Here is a 24,217-nt window from a genome sequence, read left to right on the forward strand (position 1 = left end):
TTCAACCGCTAGCTTTTGGGATGTCCAAAACAAAACACCTCTAAAAGCTGGAACATGAAAAGCTCATGGCAGGAAGATTTTGGCTGATAGGTTTTGGAGCTACTGGGGTTTCAGAGGTCCCAATAGCCAAAGGACAAAAAGCGCCGTGAGGCTCAAACAAACAAACAGCCCCTTATAACAAAAAATTGTTACCGCACAGAACATACATTACATGGACAAATGCTGGCACACAATTTTGCCTCTATAAGCACTATACCTTCTATAGAAGGAATCAGGAGATTTTGAGACTGACGAAGCCAAAACCAGCACCTCGCTATGGACAAACATGTTCTATAGCTAAGAATCACCGTTGTTCCCTAAAATGAAACCGAAAATATGTGCGAGTGCTCATGTCGAGCCCACAACTCAAACCAGGTGCCACGTTTCACACCTAATCTAGGTAACTAAGCTATGCTCTGTTTATAGCTATTATCATTACTATTGATTAACGTATACTGCCTGATGGCAGAATTGTTTCGAATTTTCTGAGAAAGTTACTATGTTCTTTCTAGCACATCTCCTCAATAATGTGATCCTAAAAAACAAGTAATCTAACATGATTCCTTTATTTAATTTGCATTCATGTCTGGTTGGTGAAACAAAACCTGATTTTTTATGGAATATTAATTCGGTAATAATAATGAAACATGGCTAGCTGGTCACCATCATGCTATGGGCTAGTTTGGTAGGGCTGTACTTTTGGCTGAAATGGTTCCAGCTGTGGATTCTTTGGTGGAGCAGTTTTTTTTTCGCAGTAGCTTATCTAGTTCGAAAGACGTTCCGTAAAATGGCTTCTCCTGATTATTTAAATGGATAAAATATGAAATGACCATAATACCCTTCTCTTTTTTCTCTTTTCTTTTTAGTTTTCCTTCCCATCTTTTTTCTGTCTGTTTATTTCCCATCCTCTCTTTCTTATCCATTCTATCAAACTCTTTCCCCTTCTTTTCTCCATCACTCCACCCCCTATGCCCGTGCCGACATCGGTGTCTGCCCGCTAGGCCCCATGTCGTCACGCACCGCCCCCAGCAGCCCCCACCTCTTGCAGCCCCGGCCTTCTCGTTCGGGCCGTTGCCAGTTGCCCCTACCTTTGCCCCTGCCTCCCACTGCTTGCCGTGTCATGCCATCTTATGCCGCCCTTGTCCTTCAGCCCCGCTACGCGACTGCCACCGGTACTCTTGGTTAGCCTACCGCCGTCATCCGTTCTCACTTTTGTCTCCGCCTCTCTTGCTTTGCTCCACCTGTAGGTCCCTCGAGGGGTCGTGGGGACCAACATTTTTGGGCTCCGGCTCTGCACATGGGCTCCTCTCAGTGGGCTTTGGGAGGCTTATCCGCCGAAGCCGTCCACCCTCCTGCTGTTTGGTAGTGCTTTGGGTGGAGTTGGTGGAGAAGCACCTCCCGCAGCAATGCAAAGGGGGCTATGTAAACACAACTCGTCACCACCCATAATTCCTCAGAGTGTTTTTGGCATCACTGTGTGAAACATACTTACAATGGACAATGCTACCAAACAACTCCACGAGGAGCGGTTTTTGGATCGGATGATTTTGGACAGTAGCATCGCACAAACTAAACACGCTATCTATACACCACTATTGTCGTTGACCAGTATTACAAATAAAGTTTTGCTCCCGTAGTCCTCTCCATGAAAACTGTAAGAATCTCAAAACAAACAATTAATAATTTTAATTAATTTCATGTCAATCCACCTTATTACCTCTGGTCCATATCCTTCCCCGTTCTGATGAGCATTTCACATTTTTGTTCTCCATCTTGTTGCATTAGATTCATATCAACTTAAATTACGCATTAGAAGCGATGTTGATCATATTCTCTATTTTGTAATTTGTTCGACATATTAATATGATTAAGTACTTATATATTTGCTTTTCTAATTAAAATCTAATTATAGTTCAACCCCGCATTTTCAAAACTTATGTAAATTTGGTAAATGTTTATTTAAATAACTCTTCCAATTAAAAGTTAATTATAGATATACCTCAGCTTTTATAAATTAATCTTAGTTCAATTAATTCTTATTCAATTTGTTTTATCAATAAAAGTTACATAAGTTACATCTTGAGTTTTCATAATTAAATGTTAATTTCACAAATGTAAACACAAATGTGTTTTTGAATTATATTTGGTTTGTTAAACCAAAATCATAAAGCTATGCGCTTAAATGTTTACATATACTTAATTTTCAAATTAAATGTCTAATTTGCATAAACTGTACTTCAATGTTTATAAATAAAATTTTAGTAAGTTCTACATTGTACTTTCATATATAAATATAACTTGCTAAGGATATTTTCTATCTTTACATTGTTTTCTTTATTAAAATATATGAAGCATGTAGGCTTTTCCCTTTCTTTTATAATTCAAATCTCTCAATAGCTTTACCTTTTCAATATTGGTTCCTTGCATTCACATGGAGTCTTATCCTTTAGTACGTTCTTTTAAAGCTTTCTTTTGATTTGGTGTATTGCTCTTAGTTGTACTTGTTTCTTTGGTTGTATGTTTGTGCCGGTGATTATTTCGAGTAGAAGGATCGCTGTTTGAAAGATTTGAAGATGAAGAGCTCTAAGAGAGCAAGAGCTGAAGAGCGGTAAGATTAACTTTTCTTTGGAGAAAGATAAGTGTTCCTAACCATCCTTGTATATATGCTTATTTTACAAGAATACCATGTATTAATTGGAACATGGAGCCACCATCCTTGAAAACCGTGCAACCACAAGGACTATATGAATCTGGTCTTGGCTAATTAATTAGAGACTCTAGTTTGGGGTAATCTTATCAAAAGGGCAAGAGGGGAAGCGTTGATGGGGTATAACCCGACTCTCAGTCTGATTACTTTGTAGAGAATATATATTTATTTCTGCATAAATTGAGGGTTTGTTTTAATAAATTTTGTCCAAAACAATTTATCTATCGTCGATAGCATCCCGTTATATTCGATATTTCTGTTTATCACTAACCACCGATATTTTTTATTTATCGATAATGTACATAAACCGTCCCAACTACTCTTATTCCTATTTGGCAACAATGTATTTTTCACAATTAACACTACTAATAAGCATCCGTTGGGAACGATATGTAGAAGATGAAAGGTAGAGCTAGGGCAGCGAGTATTTTTCAAGAAGTACTGTAGAGAGCATGGAGGACTTGAGCAAGTGTAATAATCAGTGGACAACAAAAAATATGTTAATCCATCATTAAAGCATTAAGCCACAATGTAGCACAAAATTGAAGTATTATTCACTCAAAATATATTCACCAGCACGTATGGGCCACGAATCAAAAGGCTGTGCATATACACAACACCAATCTTGGGCTCTTCCTGCTGCCGATCCATCATCGGAGCCTCTCTCAGCTGCAGCGTGGGCTCTGCGCAAAGGCGCTAACCGGGAACGACTGCGTGGACTTCTCAAGCTGGATGTTGAGCTGATCCCCGGCGCGTTGGACCTGGTTGAACCCCAGCCACGCGAATCCGGCCTGCACTCTCACGCCGGACACTCGGCTGATGGATCCGGACTGGATGACCCCGGCTACACTACTGCCGTACCGAAAATGGAACCGCTTGCCGGCGACGGAGACGAAGAAGTTGCACTCGCCGGGGAGCGTAACCTCTAGGGCGCCGCCGTCGTGGAGCACGTACGACTGGACGCCTTGTGGAAGGAGGCCCCGTGGCAAGTTGTTCTGCTCCAGGACGTCGTACACTGTCGAGGCCGCCGCCGCAACTGTCGAGTTACTGGCAGAAGAAGTGGTTTCTAGGGAGGAAGCAGTAGCGTGGAGGATGGAAGCCACGAGGACGACGAGGAGGAGATGCTGCTTGGCCATGGTGCTACCTCTCGGATAGTAGTAAACAGTTACCACAAGTGTGTTTGGGCGCTGGGGTAATGACTGGAGAGGCACCTGGATCGGAGTCGAGTATATATAGGAGTGCATACCCCGGTTAGCAGCAATGCATATATGCACCGACGACCTGAAGAATCTGATTTTAGTGACATTTATTTGTACGTAATTCATATTGCTCTAAAGACGTTCGCATTCATGGTCAGGCGCCAGAGCGTTTTGCAGGAATCTTTTTAGTATACAGTGATTGTGAATCATAAAGCGAAATGCGTTGATGAAATGTTTCACACGTTCCAAGTTTGGCGAAATGCATTGATGAAATGTTGATTCGGAAAAATTAAGTCCAAATTAAATACCACTTATTTGGATTTATTCTGGTGCATTGATTCTCTTATTCGTATGAAAGGATGGCCTTTGCGCATCCGGAGTGGAATATTAATACGGCCGAAATAAATGCAGTTAAAATTTGATTCTCTCTGGAATGGCTAGCTGCTTGGTGACTAGTGGGCTGTACATACAATACAAGCGAGGCTATGCATCGTCGCACTACAAGAGAACTCGGTATTAGTACCGGTTCGTAGACTGCATATCTCCCGAAAATACATCCGGGATTAATCCATCGAGATAAAAGGAGGTTCTTTTATTATGGGTCCTTCAACCGGGATATAAGACCATCCTTTAGTCTCGGTTTGTAAAACCAACCGGAACTAACGGAGCTGCCACCCTAGGTGGTGGACAGACCCCTACCAGGACTAAAGGTCGCCTCTTTAATCACGGTTTGTAAAACAAACCGGGATGCGTGCGTACAGCACCATGCAGGTATCTGCATGGTACCTATAATTTCGTGCATATCTCACGTACCCCTTTAGTTAACCTTTAGTAGTTGAGAACTTTTTTTTATAATGAAATCAATCAAACTGTTATTTAAACCAATCAAATAATTATTTAAATGAATCAAACAAGTATTTATACAAATACTATACAATTCTTAGCGTACTATATATATATATACACACAAATCTAATTAGTGTACGTATTACATATATATACAAACTAAATCAAACTATATATATATATATATACAATGATCTTCTCGTCAAGGTACTGGGAGCGTCTAATTTTCATCCATCATAATAAAAGTCTCCTTCTGGATTTACCACCTCGTCCATCAGGAATCCAATGAGACCTTCACATATTGCCACTACTCTTTCCTTCTTCAAGACTCCCAATTGAATATTTCACATCTGTAATTTGGATACATATATGTGAATTTTACACGAACAATTGCAGAAAATAAATAACTATTAATAGTTTTATTTTACACATAACTATTGTGGGGAAAAATAATGAAGTTATTAAATATTCATGATATAGGATGTACAAAATGTGTAGACTTCATACATACCGGGAAGTCTATTCTCCATGTAGTTTTTCTTTGAATTGACCTGATTTGTCTGCCCTGATGAATTCTCTCCATGCTCTGCGGATTAAAATAATGAATGATATAGTGTTAGGTGAAAATTTCAGAAATAAAATTTTGTATAGAGATAGAGGTCCAGAATTATTACATGTCTAGTGTGTGTTGCACGTCTTGGTACTCCTTCAGATCTCTCCTCAACGAATCGAAGATAGTGACGTGACTTCGATCAATGTTAATAATAATGAGGATCCAGCGGGATCTGGTAAATGTTCATATATATATTAGAGGTAACTAACATTAATTAGGTAAGGAAAAAGAAAATGAATATAGATGGTATACACACACTTACTTGAAGTTCTATGGAAGTAGTATGTGATCCTTTAATTTTTGTCTGTATAAAGAACTGTTTACTGCCAGCAATGTTTTGTCTGGAAAATCTTGTATCTCGGCTTGGTTCACTATGGATGGATCCATGAAGCCAATATGGTGGTATGCTTCATGTCGGCACGTCCGAATTAGCATCCTACATAAAATGGAAGACGAAGTTAATTAGTACGGCGACGCATACACAAAAAAATTGATATGCGCCAATGTTTACATGTACATATAAATGGACACTTACAAAGTCCAGACGCTCATCAGAGAGATGTCTAGGGCACCATGATGGTACACTTCGTATATATCCTTGAATCGTAGCCACATGACTGCCTCGCATTCACCGTGAAAATCTATCAGTTTTATCTTAAGGCCCGACATCTCCCACTCATCGGCAGACAACTTCATGTACCATTGATGGAATTCGTACATCTTTGTTGATAGCTTCTTTAGCGAATCAGGGCTAACCATAGGCTTGCCTAGCTTAAACGTCCATTTCAGTTCACTTGGCGGTGCAGGTGGCAGCTCGACTTTTTTCCTTTTTTTCTTCTCATCAACCTTTACTAATGCCCGTTCATACTTCGATCGTAGTGGTTGACTCTTCTTGGCTTGTTCTTGCGTCTTGATGAATTTATATAATTCTCTTTGATCTACTAGTGGTGGCTCCATCTCCCTTGCTTTTCTTAATTCCCTCTGTTCCCTCAACCACTCACTAGCTTGCACTTGGATTTTGGTCCAGCGTTCCTCATGAGTCATTGCCTCCCAGCGTTCCTCAGGAGTCACCTCAAGCTCCTTTGTTTTCTTCTTACGCTGTCTTGGCTTGGGAGGCGGTAGTCGCGACTTCTTAAATGGTGCTCTTAGTCTCGGCGAAGGTGATCGTGGAGGGGTGTTGTTGTCATCGTTGTCGCTCCAACCACCAAGATGTGGTGGAGATGGAGACCTTGATCGTGGAGCAGGTTGTGGTGTAGATAATGGTCTGGATATTTGAGGAGATGGTCGCTGCTGTGGATTTGCGAAGAGTGGTCTTGAGCTCTGAGGAGGTGCCTCCACGCTGGGGATGATGATGTAGCGTTTGCGCCATAGAATCACCCTGTGAACCACTTCTCCTAGTGTTGTTGACCCATCGCCTGCTGGGAAGTCGAGCTCTAGGCCTTGAAATTGGCTATTAGGGATTCTCTCTACGCTAACACTGGCATAGCCAGGTGGAAGCTCCATGCCATGGCATGTATGATTTTGCAGGATTGGCAATGCACTCCCGTATGCCACCTGGATATATAAAAGAAATGAACTTCTTAAACTTCAAATTGCCAAAGCACTGCCGAGGCTCCAGGGCATAAATATTATGTATATATACGTACCTTAATGCTAAGGTTGCCGATCGGTGTATGCAGCTCACATGTGGTGCGTTGCGTGATGGCATCCATAGGGAATAGTTGCTATTCCACGGGTAATCCTGGCGTATGTGGCTCAGGGAGCCCTGTGGATGCACAGCTGCTCCCAAGGTGTTGAGAAGGGCTGCCAACTGCGTCGGCCATTCGTCTACTGCCTCCCTCCTGGATACTTACTTCTACAGATTGCAGTTTGGATTCTATCGTGCGCCGCCACCTCTCATCCTCTTGCTCCTTTCTTCGGTTCTGGCTAGTGTACTTGTCCAAGTCACCTCGGAATGCGAACTTCCACGGAACAAGCCTGAACCCTCGGGTACTTCCTGGGTGTTTGGGATTCCCGAGGGCCATTGTTTTCTCATCATTCTCTCGGCACACCGTCAACATCCCATCCTTAACATCTTTAATAATCTTGTCAAGCTTTGTGGCCGCTTCACATAACAGGTCATCGAAGACCAGCGTCCCATCATCTGGATTTATCTCACCTCCATCAGCGTAATACCAATTTTTCAATCGTTCGGGCCAATTAATTGTTCCTGGTACGATACCCCGCTCAATCAGGTCTTTTTCTATCTGATTCCATTTGCGAATTGCTTTGGCGTAACCACCTCGTGCTAACTTATGATGGTACTCCTTCCCCCTAGCATTGCCTGTGTTCTGGGCAACCTTGTTCTTACTGTCTTCGGTGTTCTTATATTGTACAAATACCTCCCAGTGGTCCTTACGTTGTGGATACACAGTAAAATCTGGAGTTCGGCCCTTCTTAATGTAGGTGGTATGCAACATCTTCTTGAATGTCTAGAATTGTGTAGCAATCTTCTTCAGTGTCCACACTTTCACAACATTTTCAATATATCCGTCGGGAAATATGAAATGTTTCTTAACTTTTTCCCACAGCATATTCTTTTCTAGTTCCAGGAGCGCGTATGGATTAGTGCCATTCCCTTATGCTGATGGGCACGTTCTCCCTTACGATTGCCCCGACCTAACTCATGTACTGTGTTGCCACTTTTTGGGTAGCAACCGGCCTGCCCTCTTATGTGACTTCTGTGATGATAGCCTTTTTTGTTCCCGTCTTCACCTTGGAAGGACCTTGGGGCTTCAGACGACGGTTCGTCGATCCAGAGGGCTAACAGTTCGAGATTCATTAATTAATTAGTACATAGTAATAATGAATAACATCATATATTATATATAGACAGGGTTAAAATATGATCTATACCTCGTCGGAACCTTGTGCCACGGTAACTTTTTGCTAGGGCTCAGGCTTTTCATTGCCTTCGGCAGACAAGTTGGGAAACATGTCTACTTGACTACCCTCTTCATCAGTGTACGCTGTGGGAAGGTTGGTACTACTATCACCAGCAATAATCTGCTCCATTAGATACCTTCTGGCCTCATCGCCTGCCATCGATCTCAACTACTTTGTACATGAAATCATATATAGAACAACCATCAAAAAAATTCAATTCAACAAATTTTTTTGAAATATACAAAATATACTATTCAAAATGTAATATAAAAAATGTAACATGCAAAATGTACTATACAAAATATAATATACAAAATGTAATATACAAAATGTACTATGCAAAATGTAATATAAAAAATGTAACATACAAAATGTAATATACAAAATGTACTATGCAAAATGTAATATAAAAAATGTAACATACAAAATGTAATATACAAAATGTACTAAATTTCAACTTTTATACAGGACCCCCTTTTTTATCCCGGTTTATAACTGAAACCGGGATTAAAGCACATTTAACCTTGGTTTCTAACAGAAATGGAGATAAAAGGGGGGCCTTTTATCTTAGTTTATGATCGGCCGCGATAAAAGGCCCCCCTTTTATTTCGGTTTATGATCAACCGGGATAAATGGGTCTTTCCAGGCGGAAATCGAAAAGTCCCTTTTATCCCGGTTCTACTTTATAATCGGGATAAATGTGAGCCTTCTTCTGTTTTCATCTCCCGACTGGTTCTTGGAAATTTATTCGATTTATGTTTTCACTAGATTTTAGGAAGCAAAAAATAAGATATTTACATATTTCAAACATGCAAAAATATACTAAATTAGCAAGTTTGTTTACAATAAGTTTTAACTAGTCATAAATTTTGTACTATTTCTTTTTGCTTCTATTTGGAAATTTATTCTATTTATGTTTTCACTGGATTTCAGGAAGCGAAATATAAGAAATTTACATATTTCAAACATGCAAAAATATATTAAATTAGCAAGTTTGTTTACAATAAGTTTTAACTAGTCATAAATGCTATACTATTTCTTTTTGCTTCTATTTGGAAATTTATTCTCGACAGGTGGAAGTTGTAGGCATCGGATCTCGCCGGGTTTCGCTGAATTTCATGAAGCAAAAATGAAAAATTTACATAATTTAGACATGCAAAAATATATTTAATTAGCAATTATATTTACAATAGGTTTGAATGACTCATTAATTCTACACTAGTTATAGTACCTTCTTAAATAATTATTTTACTGCATCACTATCATCTATCATTAATCCCAGAGGGCAAACAATCTGTTTAGCTTCATATGTTGTGGATGGCAATTCATTATTCTCGGGAAGAATCTTCTTGATAATTTCCAACATCAGTATCGAAACTCAAATATTGCTGAAAGTTTACATAGAAATACATAAATTATTTAGCTCATATTTACTTTACAAATAACTAAACTATTAAAAAATTTAATATTTCCCACATAATTTACTTATTCTAAAAATGGCTAATTCCATACCTCTATGTGAAAAGTACTAAATATGAAATTACACCTACAATTTATATGGCTAATTTATACATATCCATCGCATTGTAGCTCAAAAATATATATAAATACAAATCCTCTACATGCTTAACAACAAACAAACTCATTTTTCTCCCTCTCTAAAGTATAAAACAAAGTTGAATAACAATAAATGAACGGAGCATGAAGTAGGTAACCTTCACAACACTTTGTATGAGTGAAATCCCCACAGAAATGAGGAAAAAAAATTCAGCAGCACCTCCCCTAGACTTGCTTCGGCGCCATGGAGAGGATGAGCTTCTCTATCTTTGTGGAGTGGAGTGGCTCGGGCTAGAGGAGTGGTCCCTTTTTATCCCGGTTGGTAAATCCAACTGAGACAAAAGATTAGAGCTTTTGTCCCGGTTGGTGTTTATCCAACCGGAACAAAAGCTCCAACCTTTTGTCCCGGTTTGAATTACCAACCGAGAGTAAAACGGTTATCCCGGTTGGTAACTTCAACCGGGACAAAAGATTGGATCTTTGGTCCCGGTTGGTGACTCCAACTGGGGGTAAATGGTGGCGCCGTAGGTTCCCGAAAACTAGCCATTTTAATCGAGACTAAAGGGTAGCCTGTAGTCCCGGTTGGAAAAAAGGAACCGAGAGTAAAGGTGTGCCCCATTTTAGCCTACCGTGGTGCACCCCTTTTCTCCTGAGCCAAAATTAAACCGAGACTAAAGGGGTGGTATCTAAAGTCAATTTTCTAGTAAGGGGTGGTATCTAAAGGGGCCATGCATCTTCGACTCTTTCCCCTTCTTTTCTCCGTCACTCCACTCCCTACGCCCGTGCCGCCATCGGTGTCTGCCCGCTAGGGCCCATGTCGTCACCCACCGCCCCCAGTGGCCCCCACCTCCTGCAACCCTGGTCTTCTTGTTCGGGCCGTTGCCAGCTGCCCGTACCCTTGCCCCTGCCTCCCGCTGCTTGCCGTGTCGTGCCATCTTATGCCGCCCTTGTCCTCCAGCCCCGCTACGCGACTGCCACCGGTACTCTTGGTTAGCCTACCGCCGTCATCCGTTCTCACTTCCATCTCCGCCTCTCTTACTTTGCTCCACCTGTAGGTCCCTCCAGGGGTTGTGGGGACCAACATTTTTGGGCTCCGGCTCTGCACATGGGCTCCTCTTAGTGGGCTTTGGGAGGCTTATCCGCCGAAGCCGTCCACCCTCCTGCTGTTTGGTAGTGCTTTGGGTGGAGTTGGTGGAGAAGCACCTCCCGCAGCAATGCAAAGGGGGCTATGTAAACACAACTCATCACCACCCATAAGTCGTCAGAGTGTTTTTGGCATCACTGTGTGAAACATACTTACAATGGACAATGCTACCAAACAACTCCATGAGGAGCGGTTTTTGGATCCGATGATTTTGGATGGTAGCATCCACGAACCAAACACGCTATCTATACACCACTATTGTCGTTGACCAGTATTACAAATAAAGTTTTGCTCCCGTAGTCCTCTCCATGAAAACTATAAGAATGTCAAAATAAACAATTAATAATTTTAATTAATTTCATGTCAATCCACCTTATTACCTCTCGTCCATATCCTTCCCCGTTCTGATGAGCATTTCACATTTTTGTTCTCCATCTTGTTGCATTAGATTCATATCAACTTAAATTACGCATTAGAAGCGATGTTGATCATATTCTCTATTTTGTAATTTGTTCAAGATATTAATATGATTAAGTACTTATATACTTGCTTTTCTAATTAAAATCTAATTATAGTTCAACCCCGCATTTTCATAACTTATGTAAATTTGGTAAATGTTTATTTAAATAACTCTTCCAATTAAAAGTTAATTATAGATATACCTCAGCTTTTATAAATTAATCTTAGTTCAATTAATGCTTATTCAATTTGTTTTATAAATAAAAGCTACATAAGTTATATCTTGAGTTTTCATAATTAAATGTTAATTTCACAAATGTAAACACAAATGTGTTTTTGAATAATATTTGGTTTGTTAAACGAGAATCATAAAGCTATGCGCTTAAATGTTTACATATACTTAATTTTCAAATTAAATGTCTAATTTGCATAAATTGTACTTCAATGTTTATAAATAAAATTTGAGTAAGTTCTACATTGTACTTTCATATATAAATATAACTTGCTAAAGAAGTTTATAAAAAAATGTGCCAATTTGATAACAGACAATCAAATAATTGAAACCATGTTTAGTTGGTGATTTCGTTCTTCTTAGCTTCGTTTAATTTCAATAAACCTTCTCAAGTAAGTTTTAATTGAACTGGAGATCGAATCGAAGGTTAGGAATTAAAATGAAGCTAATAGTGCAGTACGTACCGTGGTTGGCGATGTGAAATATTTTTGGTCGGTGTCTTCTAGGTGGCTTACATTAAAAGAAAACCAGTGGCGGATCCAGGGGTTGGGGGCCTTCTACCCCCCTACAGGGTGCATCCTCGTTGGAGCAGAGCTAGGGGATGAGAAAGACGAGGGGAGAAGAAGAAGAGAAGAGAGAAGTGGTGGGGAAAAAGGAGGAAGAAGAGTTCATCCTCGTTGAGCTGTGTCCTAGGTTCGTCCCATAAGAAAATTGTATAATGTTGAAGGATGGAGATAAACTTTATACTCGAATATAGTTCTTAATAAGATTTAGACCCTGTTTTTTGATTTTCTGGGAGCTTTTCAACTGCTAACTTTTGGGATGTCCAAAACCAAACACCTCTAAAAGTTGGAAGCTGAAAAGCTCATGATAGGAAGATTTTGGCTTATACGTTTTGGAGCCACTGGGCTTTTAGAGGTCCCAATAGCCAAAGGACCAAAAGCGCCGAAAGGCTCAATCAAACAAACAGCCCCTTATAATAAAAAATCTGTTACCGCACAGCACACACATTACATGGACAAATGCCGGGACACACTTTTGCCTCTATAAGCACTATACCTTCTATAGTGGGAATCAGGAGATTTTGAGAGTGATGAAGCCAAAACCAACGCCTCGCTATGGACAAACATGTTCTATAGCTGAGAATCACCATTCTTCCCTAAAATGAAACCTAAAATATGTGCGAGTGCTCATGTCAAGCTCACAACTCAAACCAGATGCCACGTTTCACACCTAATCTAGGTAACTAAGCTATGCTCTGTTTATAGCTGTTATTATTACTGTTGATTAAAGTATACTGCCTGATGGCCAGATTTTTTCGAATTTTCTAAGAAAGTTACTATGTTTTTTCTAGCACGTCTCCTGAAGAATGTGAGGCTAAAAAACAAGTAATCTAACATGATTCCTTTATTTAATTTGCATGCATGTGTGGTTGGTGAAACAAAACCTGATTTTTTATGGAATATTAATTCGGTAATAATAATGAAACATGGCTAGCTGGTCACCACCATGCTATGGGTTAGTTTGGCAGGGCTGTACTTTTGGGTGAAATGGTTCCAGCTGTGGATTCTTTGGTGGAGTAGTTTTTTTCGCACTAGCTTATCTAGTTTGTAAGACGTTCGGTAAAATGGCTTCTCCTGATTGTTTAAATGGATAAAATATGAAATGACCATAATACCCTTCTCGTTTTTTGTCTCTTCTTTTTAGTTTCCCTTCCCATCTTTTTTCTATCTGTTTATTTCCCATCCTCTCTTTCTTATCCATTCTATCCGACTCTTTCCCCTTCTTTTCTCCGTCACTCCACTCCCTACGCCTGTGCCGCCATCGGTGTCTGCCCGCTAGGGCCCATGTCGTCACCTACAGCCCCCAGTGGCCCCACCACCTGGAGCCCCAGTCTTCTCGTTCGAGCCGTTGCCAGCTGCCCCTACCCTTGCCCCTGCCTCCCGCTGCTTGTCGTGTCGTGCCATCTTATGCCGCCCTTGTCCTCCAGCCCCGCTACGCGACTTCCATCTTAAATTACGCATTAGAAGCGATGTTGATCATATTCTCTATTTTGTAATTTGTTCAAGATATTAATATGATTAAGTACTTATATACTTGCTTTTCTAATTAAAATCTAATTATAGTTCAACCCCACGTTTTCATAACTTATGTAAATTTTGTAAATGTTTATTTAAATAACTCTTCCAATTAAAATTTAATTATAGATATACCTGAGCTTTTATAAATTAATCTTTGTTCAATTAATGCTTATTCAATTTGTTTTATGAATAAAAGCTACATAAGTTATATCTTGAGTTTTCATAATTAAATGTTAATTTCACAAATGTAATTACAAATGTGTTTTTGAATTATATTTGGTTTGTTAAACAAGAATCATAAAGCTATGCGCTTAAATGTTTACATATACTTAATTTTCAAATTAAATGTTTAATTTGCATAAATAGTACTTCAATGTTTATAAATAAAATTTGAGTAAGTTCTACACCGTATTTTCATATATAAATATAACTTAATAAGGATGTTTCTCTAAAATATCTTTACATTATTTTCTTTATTAAAATATATGAAGCATGTAGGCTTTTCCCTTTCTTTTATAATTCAAATCTCTCGATAGCTTTACCTTTTCAATCTTTGTTCCTGGTGTTCGCATCGAGTCTTATCCTTTATTACGTTCCTTTAAAGCTTTCGTTTGATTTGGTGTATTGCTCTTAGTTGTACTTGATTGTTTGCTTGTATGTTTGTGCTGGTGATTGTTTCGAGTAGAAGGATCGCTGTTTGAAAGATTTGAAGATGAAGAGCTGTAAGAAAGCAAGAGCTGAAGAGCGGTAAGATTAACTTTTCTTTGGAGAAAGACAAGTGTTCCTGACCATCCTTGTATCTATGCTTATTTTACAAGAATACCACGTATTAATTGGAACATGTAGCCACCATCCTTGAAAATCGTGCAACCACAAGGACTATATGGATCTGGTCTTGGCTAATTAGTTAGAGACTCTAGAGACTCTAGTTTGGGGTAATCTTATCAAAAGGGCAAGAGGGGAGGCGTTGATGGGGTATAACCCGACTCTCAGTCTGATTACTTTGTAGAGAATCTATATTTATTTCTGCATAAATTGAGGGTTTGTTTTAATAAATTTTGTTCGAAACAATTTATCTATCGTTGATAGCATCCCGTTATATCCGATATTTCCGTTTATCACTAACCACCGATATTTTTTATTTATCGATAATGTACGTAAACCGTCCCAATTACTCTTATTCCTATTTGGCAACAATGTATTTTTCACAATTAACACTACTAATAAGCATCTGTTGGGAACGATATGTAGAAGATGAAAGGTAGAGATAGGGCAGCGAGTATTTTTCAAGAAGTACTGTAGAGAGCTTGGAGGACTTGAGCAAGTGTAATAATCAGTGGACAACAAAAAATATGTTAATCCATCATTAAAGCATTAAGCCACAATGTAGCACAAAATCGAAGTATTATTCACTCAAAATATATTCACCAGCACGTATGGGCCACGAATCAAAAGGCTGTGCATATACACAACACCAATCTTGGGCTCTTCCTGCTGCCGATCCATCATCCGAGCCTCTCTCAGCTGCAGCGTGGGCTCTGCGCAAAGGCGCTAACCGGGAACGACTGCGTGGACTTCTCAAGCTGGATGTTGAGCTGATCCCCGGCGCGTTGGACCTGGTTGAACCCCAGCCACGCGAATCCGGCCTGCACCCTCACGCCGGACACACGGCTGATGGATCCGGACTGGATGACCCCGGCTACACTACTGCCGTACCGAAAATGGAACCGCTTGCCGGCGACGGAGACGAAGAAGTTGCACTCGCCGGGGAGGGTAACCTCTAGGGCGCCGCCGTCGTGGAGCACGTACGACTGGACGCCTTGTGGGAGGAGGCCCCGTGGCAAGTTGTTCTGCTCCAGGACGTCGTACACTGTCGAGGCCGCCGCCGCAACTGTCGAGTTACTGGCTGAAGAAGTGGTTTCTAGGGAGGAAGCAGTAGCGTGCAGGATGGAAGCCACGAGGACGACGAGGAGGAGATGCTGCTTGGCCATGGTGCTTCCTCTTGGATAGTAGTAAACAGTTACCACAAGTGTGTTTGGGCGCTGGGGTAATGACGGGAGAGGCACTGGAGTCGAGTATATATAGGAGTGCATACCCCTGAAGAATCTGATTTTAGTGACATTTATTTGTACGTAATTAATATTTGCTCTAAAGACGTTCGCCTTCATGGTCAGGCGCCAGAGCGTTTTGCAGGAACCATTTTAGTATACAGTGATTATGAATCATAAAGCGAAATGCGTTGATGAAATGTTTCACACGTTCCAAGTTTTGCGAAATGCATTGATGAAATGTTGATTCGGAAAAATTAAGTCCAAATTAAATACCACATATTTGGATTTATTCTGGTGCATTGATTCTCTTATTCGCATGAAAGGATGGCTTTTGCGCATCCGGAGTGGAATATTAATACGGCCGAAACAAATGCAATTAAAATTTGATTCTCTCTGGAATGGCTAGCTGCTTGGTGACTAGTCGGCTGTATATACAATACAAGCGAGGCCATGCATCTTCGCATTACTAGATAACTCGGTATTAGTACCAGTTCGTAGAATGCATATCTTCCGAAAATGTATCCGGGATTAATCCATCAAGATAAAAGGGTGTCTTTTATCACGGGTCCTTCAACCGGGATATAACACCATTCTTTAATCTCAGTTTGTAAAACCAACCGGGACTAACAGGGCTGCCACGCTAGGTGGTGGACAGATCCCTACTAGGACTAAAGGTCGCCTCTTTAATCACGGTTTGTAAAAGAAACCGGGACTAAAGTGCGTGCAGCACCATGCAGGTATCTGCATGGCGCCTATAATTTCGTGCATATTTCACAGCACCATGCATAACTTTTTTTATATTGAAATCAATTAAACTGTTATTTAAAAGAATCAAATAATTATTTAAATGAATCAAACAAGTATTTATACAAATACTATACAATTCTTAGCGTACTATATATATACAAATCTAATTAGTTACGTATTACATATATATACAAACTAAATCAAACTATATATATCTGCAATGATCTTCCCATCAAGGTGCTGGGAGCGTCTAATTTTCGTCCATCATAATAAAAATCTCGTTCTGAATTTACCACCTCGTCCACCAGGAATCCAATGAGACCTTCACATATTGTTGCTACTCTTTCCTTCTTTAAGAGTCCAAATTGAATATTCCACATCTGTAATTTGGATACATATATGTGAATTTTACACGAACAATTGTAGAAAATAAATAACTATTAATAGATTTATTTTACATACTTTAAATTTGTGCTCCGTGACCTTGCTGGTCTTGGGTCCCAATAAATTGTGCATGTGCTCACAGACATAGTAGCCACATAGATTATCATTCTCAGGTTCCTGTCTTAAGCATTGTTGTGGGGAAAAATCATTAAGTTATTAAATATTCATGCTATAGAATGTACAAAATGTGCAGACTTCATACGTACCGGGAAGTCTGTTCTCCATGTAAGTTTTTCTATGAATTGACCTGATTTGACTGCCCTGATGAATTCTCTCCATGCTTTGCGGATTAAAATAATGAATGATATAGTGTTAGGTGAAAATTTAGGAAACAAAATTTTGTATAGAGATAGAGGTCCAGAATTATTACTTGTCTAGCGTGTGTTGCACGTCTTGGTACACCTTCAGATCTCTCCTCAACGAATCGAAGACAATGACATGACTTCGATCAATGTTAATAATAATGAGGATCTAGTGGGAGCTGCGTACGTAAATGTTCATATATATTAGAGGTAACTAACATTAATCAGGTAAGGAAAAAGAAAATAAATATACACGGTATACACACACTTACTTGAAGTTGTATGGAAGTAGTATGTGATCCTTTAATTTTTGTCTGTCTAAAGAATTGTATACTGCTAGCAACGTTTTATCTGGAAAATCTCGTATCTGGGCTTGGTTCACTATGGATGGATCCATGAACCCAATATGGAGGTACGCTTCATGTCGGCACATCCTAATTCGCATCCTACATAAAATGGAAGATGAAGTTAATTAGTACGACGACGCATACAAAAAAAATGATATGAGCCAATATTTACATGTACATATAAACGGACACTTACAGAGTCCAGACGCTCATCAGAGAGATGTCTAGGGCACCATGATGGTACACTTCGTATATATCCTTGAATCGTAGCCACAGGACTGCCTCGCCTTCACCGTGAAAATCTATCGGTTTTATCTTCAGGCCCAACATCTCCCTCTCATCGGCAGACAACTTCATGTACCATTAATGGAATTCGTACATCTTCGTTGATAGCTTCTTTAGCGAATCAGGGCTAACCATAGGCTTGCCTAGCTCAAAGGTCCATTTCGGTTCACTTGGTGGTGCAGCTGGCAGCTCGACTTTTTTTCCTTTTTTTCTTCTCATCAACCTTTACTAATGCCCGTTCATAGTTCGATGGTAGTGGTTGACTCTTCTTGTCTTGTTCTTACGTCTTGATGAATTTATATAATTCTCTTCAATCTACTGGCGGTGGCTCCATCTCCCTTGCTTTTCTTAATTCCCTCTGTTCCCTCAACCACTCACTAGCTTGCACATGGATTTCGGTCCAGTGTTCCTCATGAGTCATTGCCTCCCACCATTACTCAAGAGTCACCTCAAGCTCATTTGTTTTCTTCTTACGCTGTCTTGGCTTGGGAGGCGGTAGTCGCCACTTCTTAAATGGTGCTCTTAGTCCCGGCGAAGGTGATCGTGGAGGGGTGTTGTTGTTGTCGTCGTCGCTCCAACCACCAGGATGTGGTGGAGATGGAGACCTTGATCATGGAGCAGGCTGCAGTGGAGATGATGGTCTGGATGTTTGAGGAGATGGTCGCTGCTGTGGATTTGTGAAGAGTGGTCTTGAGCTCTGAGGAGGTGCCTCCACGCTGGGGATGATGATGTAGCGTTTGCGCCATAGAATGACCCATTGAACGACTTCTCCTAGTGTTGTTGACCCGTCGCCTGCTGGGAAGTCGAGCTCTAGGCCTTCAAATTGGCTATCAGGGATTCTGTCTACGCCAACACTGTCATAGCCAGGTGGAAGCTCCATGCCATGGCATGTATGATTTTGCAGGATTGCCAATGCACTCCCGTATGCCACCTGGATAAATAAAAGAAATGAAGTTCTTAAACTTCAAATTGCCAAAGCACTCCTGAGGCTCCGGTGCATAAATATTATGTATATATACGTACCTTAATGCTGAGGTTGCCGATTGGTGTATGCAGCTCACATGTGGTGCGTTGCGTGATGGCATCCACAGGGAATAGTTGCTATTCCACGGGTAATCCTGGCGTATGTGGCTCAGGGGGCCCTGTGGATGCACAACTGCTCCCAAGATGTTGAGAAGGGCTGCCAACTGCGTCGGCCATTCGTCTACTGCATCTCTCCTCCTTTCTTACTTCTACAGATTGCGGTTTGGATTCTAGCGTGCGCCGCCACCTCTCATCCTCTTGCTCCTTTCTTCGGTTCTAGCTTGTGTACTTGTCCAAGTCGCCTCGGAATGCGAACTTCCACGCAACAAGCCCGAACCCTCGGGTACGTCTTGGGTGTTTGGGATTCCCGAGGGCCATTGTGAGCTCATCATTCTCTCGGCACACTATCAACGTCTCATCCTTAACATCTTTAATAATCTTGTCAAGGTTTGTGGCCACTTCACGTAATAGGTCATCGAAGACCAGCGTCCCATCATCTAGGTTTATCTCTCCTCCATCAGCGTAATACCAATTTTTCAATCGTTCGGGCCAATCAATTGTTCCTAGTACGATACCCCGCTCAATCAGGTCTTTGTCCATCTGATTCCATTTGGGAATTACTTTGGCGTAACCACCTCGCCCTAAATTATGATGGTACTCCTTCCCCCTAACATTGCCTGTGTTCTGGGCAACCTTGTTCTTACTGTCTTCGATGTTCTTGTATTGTACAAATGCCTCCAAGTGGTCCTTACATTGTGGATACATAGTAAAATCTGGAGTTCGGTCCTTCTTAATGTAGGTGGTATCCAACATCTTCTTGAATGTTTGGAATTGTGTAGCCATCTTCTTCAGTGTCCATGCTTTCACAATATTTTCAATATATCTGTCGGGAAATGTGAAATGTTTCTTAACTTCTTCCCACAGCATATTCTTTTCTAGTTCCAGGAGCGCGTATGGATTAGTCATTTTGCTCTTCCATTCCCTTATGCTGATGGGCACATTCTCCCTTACGATTGCCCCGATCTAACTCATGTACTATGTTGCCACTTTTTGGGGAGCAACCGGCCTGCCCTCTTCTGTGACTTCCGTGATGATAGCCTTTTTTGTTCCAGTCTTCACCTTGGAAGGACCTCGGGGCTTCGGATGACGGTTCGTCGATCCAGAGGGCTAACAATTCAAGATTCATTAACTAATTAGTACATAGTAATAATGAATAACATCATATATTACATATAGACAGGGTTAAAATATGATCTATACCTCGTCGGAACCTTGTGCCACGGTAACATTTTGCTAGGGCTCGGGCTTTTCATTGCCTTCGGCAGACAGGTTGAGAAACATGCCTGCCTGACTACCCTCTTCATCAGTGTACGCTGTGGGAAGGTTGGAACTACTATCACCAGCAATAATCCGCTCTATTAGATACCTTCTGGCCTCGTTGCCTGCCATCGATCTCAACTACTTTGTACATGAAATCATACATAGAACAACCATGAAAAAAAATCATTTCAACAATTTTTTTTGAAATATACAAAATGTACTATTCAAAATTTAATATAAAAAATGTAACATGCAAAATGCAGTATACAACTATATTCCACAAACAACTAGAAGTAATCTACCAAATTTCTAAAATTAATTCGGGCCGGGGGACGGCCGGAGTTGGAGGTGGGTGCGTCGGCAATGAGGACGCGCGGCAATGACGTGGGAGGCAGCCAGCCGGCTTGCGACGAGGACGGCGGTCACGGCGACAGGGACGGCTACGACGACGGGGAGGAGGTGGCACTGGTGTGCGATGAGGGGCACGCGCGGAGGTCACAGCGACGGGGATGGACGCACCGCCGGTGGCGACGGGGACGGAGGAGGAGGCCGGCGATGATTGCGGGCGAAGATGATGGCGGCGGCAACGGAGACGGAGGAGGCCGGCGAATAGGATGGGCCGGCAGCGGCGATGGGGAGCGGTGATGGCAGAGGCAGGTGACGGGCGGGACGAGGATGACGAGTGAAAATTTCGCTAAGTGTTTGGCGGGGGGATTGCAGAAGACGCTATAACTTTTATACAGGACCCCCCTTTTTATCGCGGTTTGTAACTGAAATCGGGATTAAAGCACATTTAATCTTGGTTTCTAATACAAACCGAGATAAAAGGGGAGGCCTTTAATCTCGGTTTATGATCAGCCACGATAAAAGCCCCCCCCCTTTTATTTCGGTTTATGATCAACCGGGATAAATAGGTACTTCCAAGCGGGAATCAAAAAGTCCCTTTTATCCCGGTTTTACTTTATAACTGGGATAAATGGGGGTCTTCTCCTGTTTTTCACCCGACTGTTTCTTGGAAATTTATTCAATTTATGTTTTCAATGGATTTCAGGAAGCAAAAAATAAGATATTTACCTGTTTCAAACATGCAAAAATATATTAAATTAGCAAGTTTCTTTACAATAAGTTTTAGCAAGTCATAAATTCTATACTATTTCTTTTTGCTTCTATTTGAAAATTTATTCTATTTATGTTTCCACTGGATTTCAAGAAGCGAAAAGTAAGAAATTTACATATTTCAAACATGCAAAAATATATTAAATTAGCAAGTTTGTTTAGAATAAGTTTTAACTAGTCATAAATTCTAGACTATTTCTTTTTGCTTCTATTTGGAAATTTATTCTCGACAGGTGGAACTTGTAGGCATCGGATCTCGCCGGGTTTCGCTGTATTTCATGAAGCAAAAATTAAAACTTTACATATTTCAGACATGCAAAAATATATTTAATTAGCAATTATATTTACAATAAGTTTGAATGACTCATTAATTCTACACTAGTTATAGTACCTTCTTAAATAATTATTTTACTGCATCACTATCATCTATCTTTAATCCCAAAGGGCAAACAATCCGTTTATCTTCATATGTTGTGGATGGCAATTCATTATTCTCGGGAAGAATCTTCTTTATAATTTTCAACATCAGTATCGCAAACTCAAATATTGCTGAAAGTTTATATAGAAATACATAAATTATTTAGCTCATATTTAATTTACAAATAACTAAACTATTAAAAAATTTAATATTTCCCACATAATTTACTTATTCTAAAAATGGCTAATTCCATACCTCTATCTGAAAAGTACTAAAGTATGAAATTACACCTACAATCTATATGGCTAATTTATACATATACATCACATTGTAGCTCAAAAACATATATAAATATATAAATCCTCTACATGCTTAACAACAAACAAACTCATTTTTCTCCATCTCTAAAGTATAAAACAAAGCTTAATAACCCGTACGAACTCGTGAAAGAAGAAAAGTATGGGCGAAGTGGCTGACTTGAAAGTAAAGTACGAGGAAATAGTAGATTGTTGTATTGATTGATGTGTTGTTTACAGATCTCTAAATGTTACAAGCAATTTCCTAACCGACCAGGATCTATCTCTAATTTTAAACGAAAACAAATATTTACAAGTAGAACTCGTATCGGAGTTGGTTATTACACTCCTGCAGGCCAATCCCCCTTCATCTTCTCTTTTTGATCCACTTGAAGCCCATATTGGCCCAATTACTCCAGCCTTTCAATCGGCCGATCTCTACCAACTCTATCCATCAGAACACTGCAGCGCCAAACAGCCGATCTCCAACTGTAGCACCAATCGGCCGATTCCCAATCGTGACCTTTTAACTTGCCGTAAAGGCCAATCCTTTCCTCCTTAACGCCGATTCCATACGCGTCAAAATCTGGCGTCAACAATAACAAATTGATTTTGTGCCAAATTCTTACTTTATGATTTGCTACAAAACATTTTATCTATGAAAGGATCGATCCATATTGTTAAAAATTATATTTAAAATAAATACATGATGTTTAAGACATTGATAGCATTGAGGCTTTGATCAAGGAAGTTTATGAAAAAAATGTGCCAATTTGATAAAAGGCAATCAAATAATTGAAACCATTCTTAGTTGGTGATTTCATTCTTGTTAGCTTCATTTAATTTCCATAAACCTTCTCAAGTAAGTTTTAATTGAACTGGAGATCGAATTGAAGGTTACGAATTAAAATCAAGCTAATAGAGCAGTACGTATTGTGGTTGATGTCGAACATTTTTGGTCGGTGTCTTCTAGGTGGATTACATTAAAAGAAAACCAGTGGCGGATCCAGGGGTTGGGGGGCTTCTGCCACCCTACAGGGTGCATCCTCATTGGAGCAGAGCTAGGGGATGAGAAAGACGAGGGGAGAAGAAGAAGATAAGAGAGAAGGGGTGGGGGAAAAGCAGGAAGAAGAGTTCATCCTCGTTGAGCTATGTCCTGGGTTCGTTCCAGAAGTAAACTGAAGGATGGAGATAAACTTTATACTCGAATATAGTTTTAAATAAGATTTAGGCCCTGTTTGTTTGATTTTCTTAATAAGACTTTATACAGGTTGGATATGAATCTCCTGATAAAGATGACCTTGCCGATTAGGGACTGCAACTCAGTTTTATTCTGTGGGGACACGACCTTGTTGATAGCCGCTATGATTTTCCGGTTGACCTCTATCCCACGCTCATGAACCATGAATCCTAGAAATTGCTCGGCCGACACGCCGAATGCGCACTTGTTCGGGTTCATTTTCAAATCATGCTTCCTCGTGCACTCCAACACCTCTCGCAAATCGGCCAGATGTTCCTGATGTCCTTTTGATTTGACCACAACATCGTCGATGTAGATTTCCACCAGGATAGCGATGAGTTTGTGGAAGATGTAATTCATGGCCCTTTGATATGTAGCGCCGGCATTCTTTAATCCGAAAGTCATCACTACCACTCGAATAAACCGAGGTGGCCCGGACACCCGAAAGCCGTTTTCAAAATGTCCTCTTCGGCCATTAATATCTGATTATACCCAGCATTGCCGTCTATAAAACTAATGACTTTATGTCCTGCGGCAGCATCTATCAACACGTCGGCTGTCAGCATTGGATATCCATCCATCGGCGTAGCCTGATTAAGGTTTCTAAAATCAATGCACACGCACAACTTTCCGTTTTTCTTGTATACGGGTACAATATTGGAGATCCACTCGGCATAACGGCACTGCTGAATAAATTTTTCTTCAATTAGCCTTGTAATTTTGGCCTTTATATCAGTTAGAATTTTAGGATTACATCGTCGTGCGGGTTGCTGATATGGCCGATATCCCAGCTTTATGGGTAACTGGTGTTCAACAATGGACCGGT

The 24,217-nt window shown here is 40.5% G+C and overlaps 2 protein-coding genes across 2 annotated transcripts; both read right to left on the bottom strand.

Moving 5' to 3' along the window:
• Positions 1 to 3,411: 3,411 nt before the first annotated feature.
• On the bottom strand, positions 3,412 to 3,882 carry LOC101768872. Its single transcript, XM_004977645.1, has one exon. The coding sequence runs from the start codon at positions 3,880 to 3,882 to the stop codon at positions 3,412 to 3,414; it is 471 nt and encodes a 156-aa protein (XP_004977702.1).
• An 11,440-nt stretch (positions 3,883 to 15,322) lies between these two features.
• Positions 15,323 to 15,793, bottom strand: LOC101769286. Its single transcript, XM_004977646.1, has one exon. It carries the CDS (start codon positions 15,791 to 15,793, stop codon positions 15,323 to 15,325), a length of 471 nt encoding a protein of 156 aa, XP_004977703.1.
• Between the last annotated feature and the right edge of the window lie 8,424 nt (positions 15,794 to 24,217).

This window comes from Setaria italica, chromosome VII (assembly GCF_000263155.2).
Source record: "Setaria italica strain Yugu1 chromosome VII, Setaria_italica_v2.0, whole genome shotgun sequence".
Lineage (NCBI taxonomy): Eukaryota > Viridiplantae > Streptophyta > Magnoliopsida > Poales > Poaceae > Setaria > Setaria italica.

What these genes read in the sequence shown, in the direction of transcription:
- LOC101768872 (XM_004977645.1), bottom strand. Translation starts at nt 3,882, where the DNA reads ATGGCCAAGCAGCATCTCCTCCTCGTCGTCCTCGTGGCTTCCATCCTC.
- LOC101769286 (XM_004977646.1), bottom strand. Translation starts at nt 15,793, where the DNA reads ATGGCCAAGCAGCATCTCCTCCTCGTCGTCCTCGTGGCTTCCATCCTG.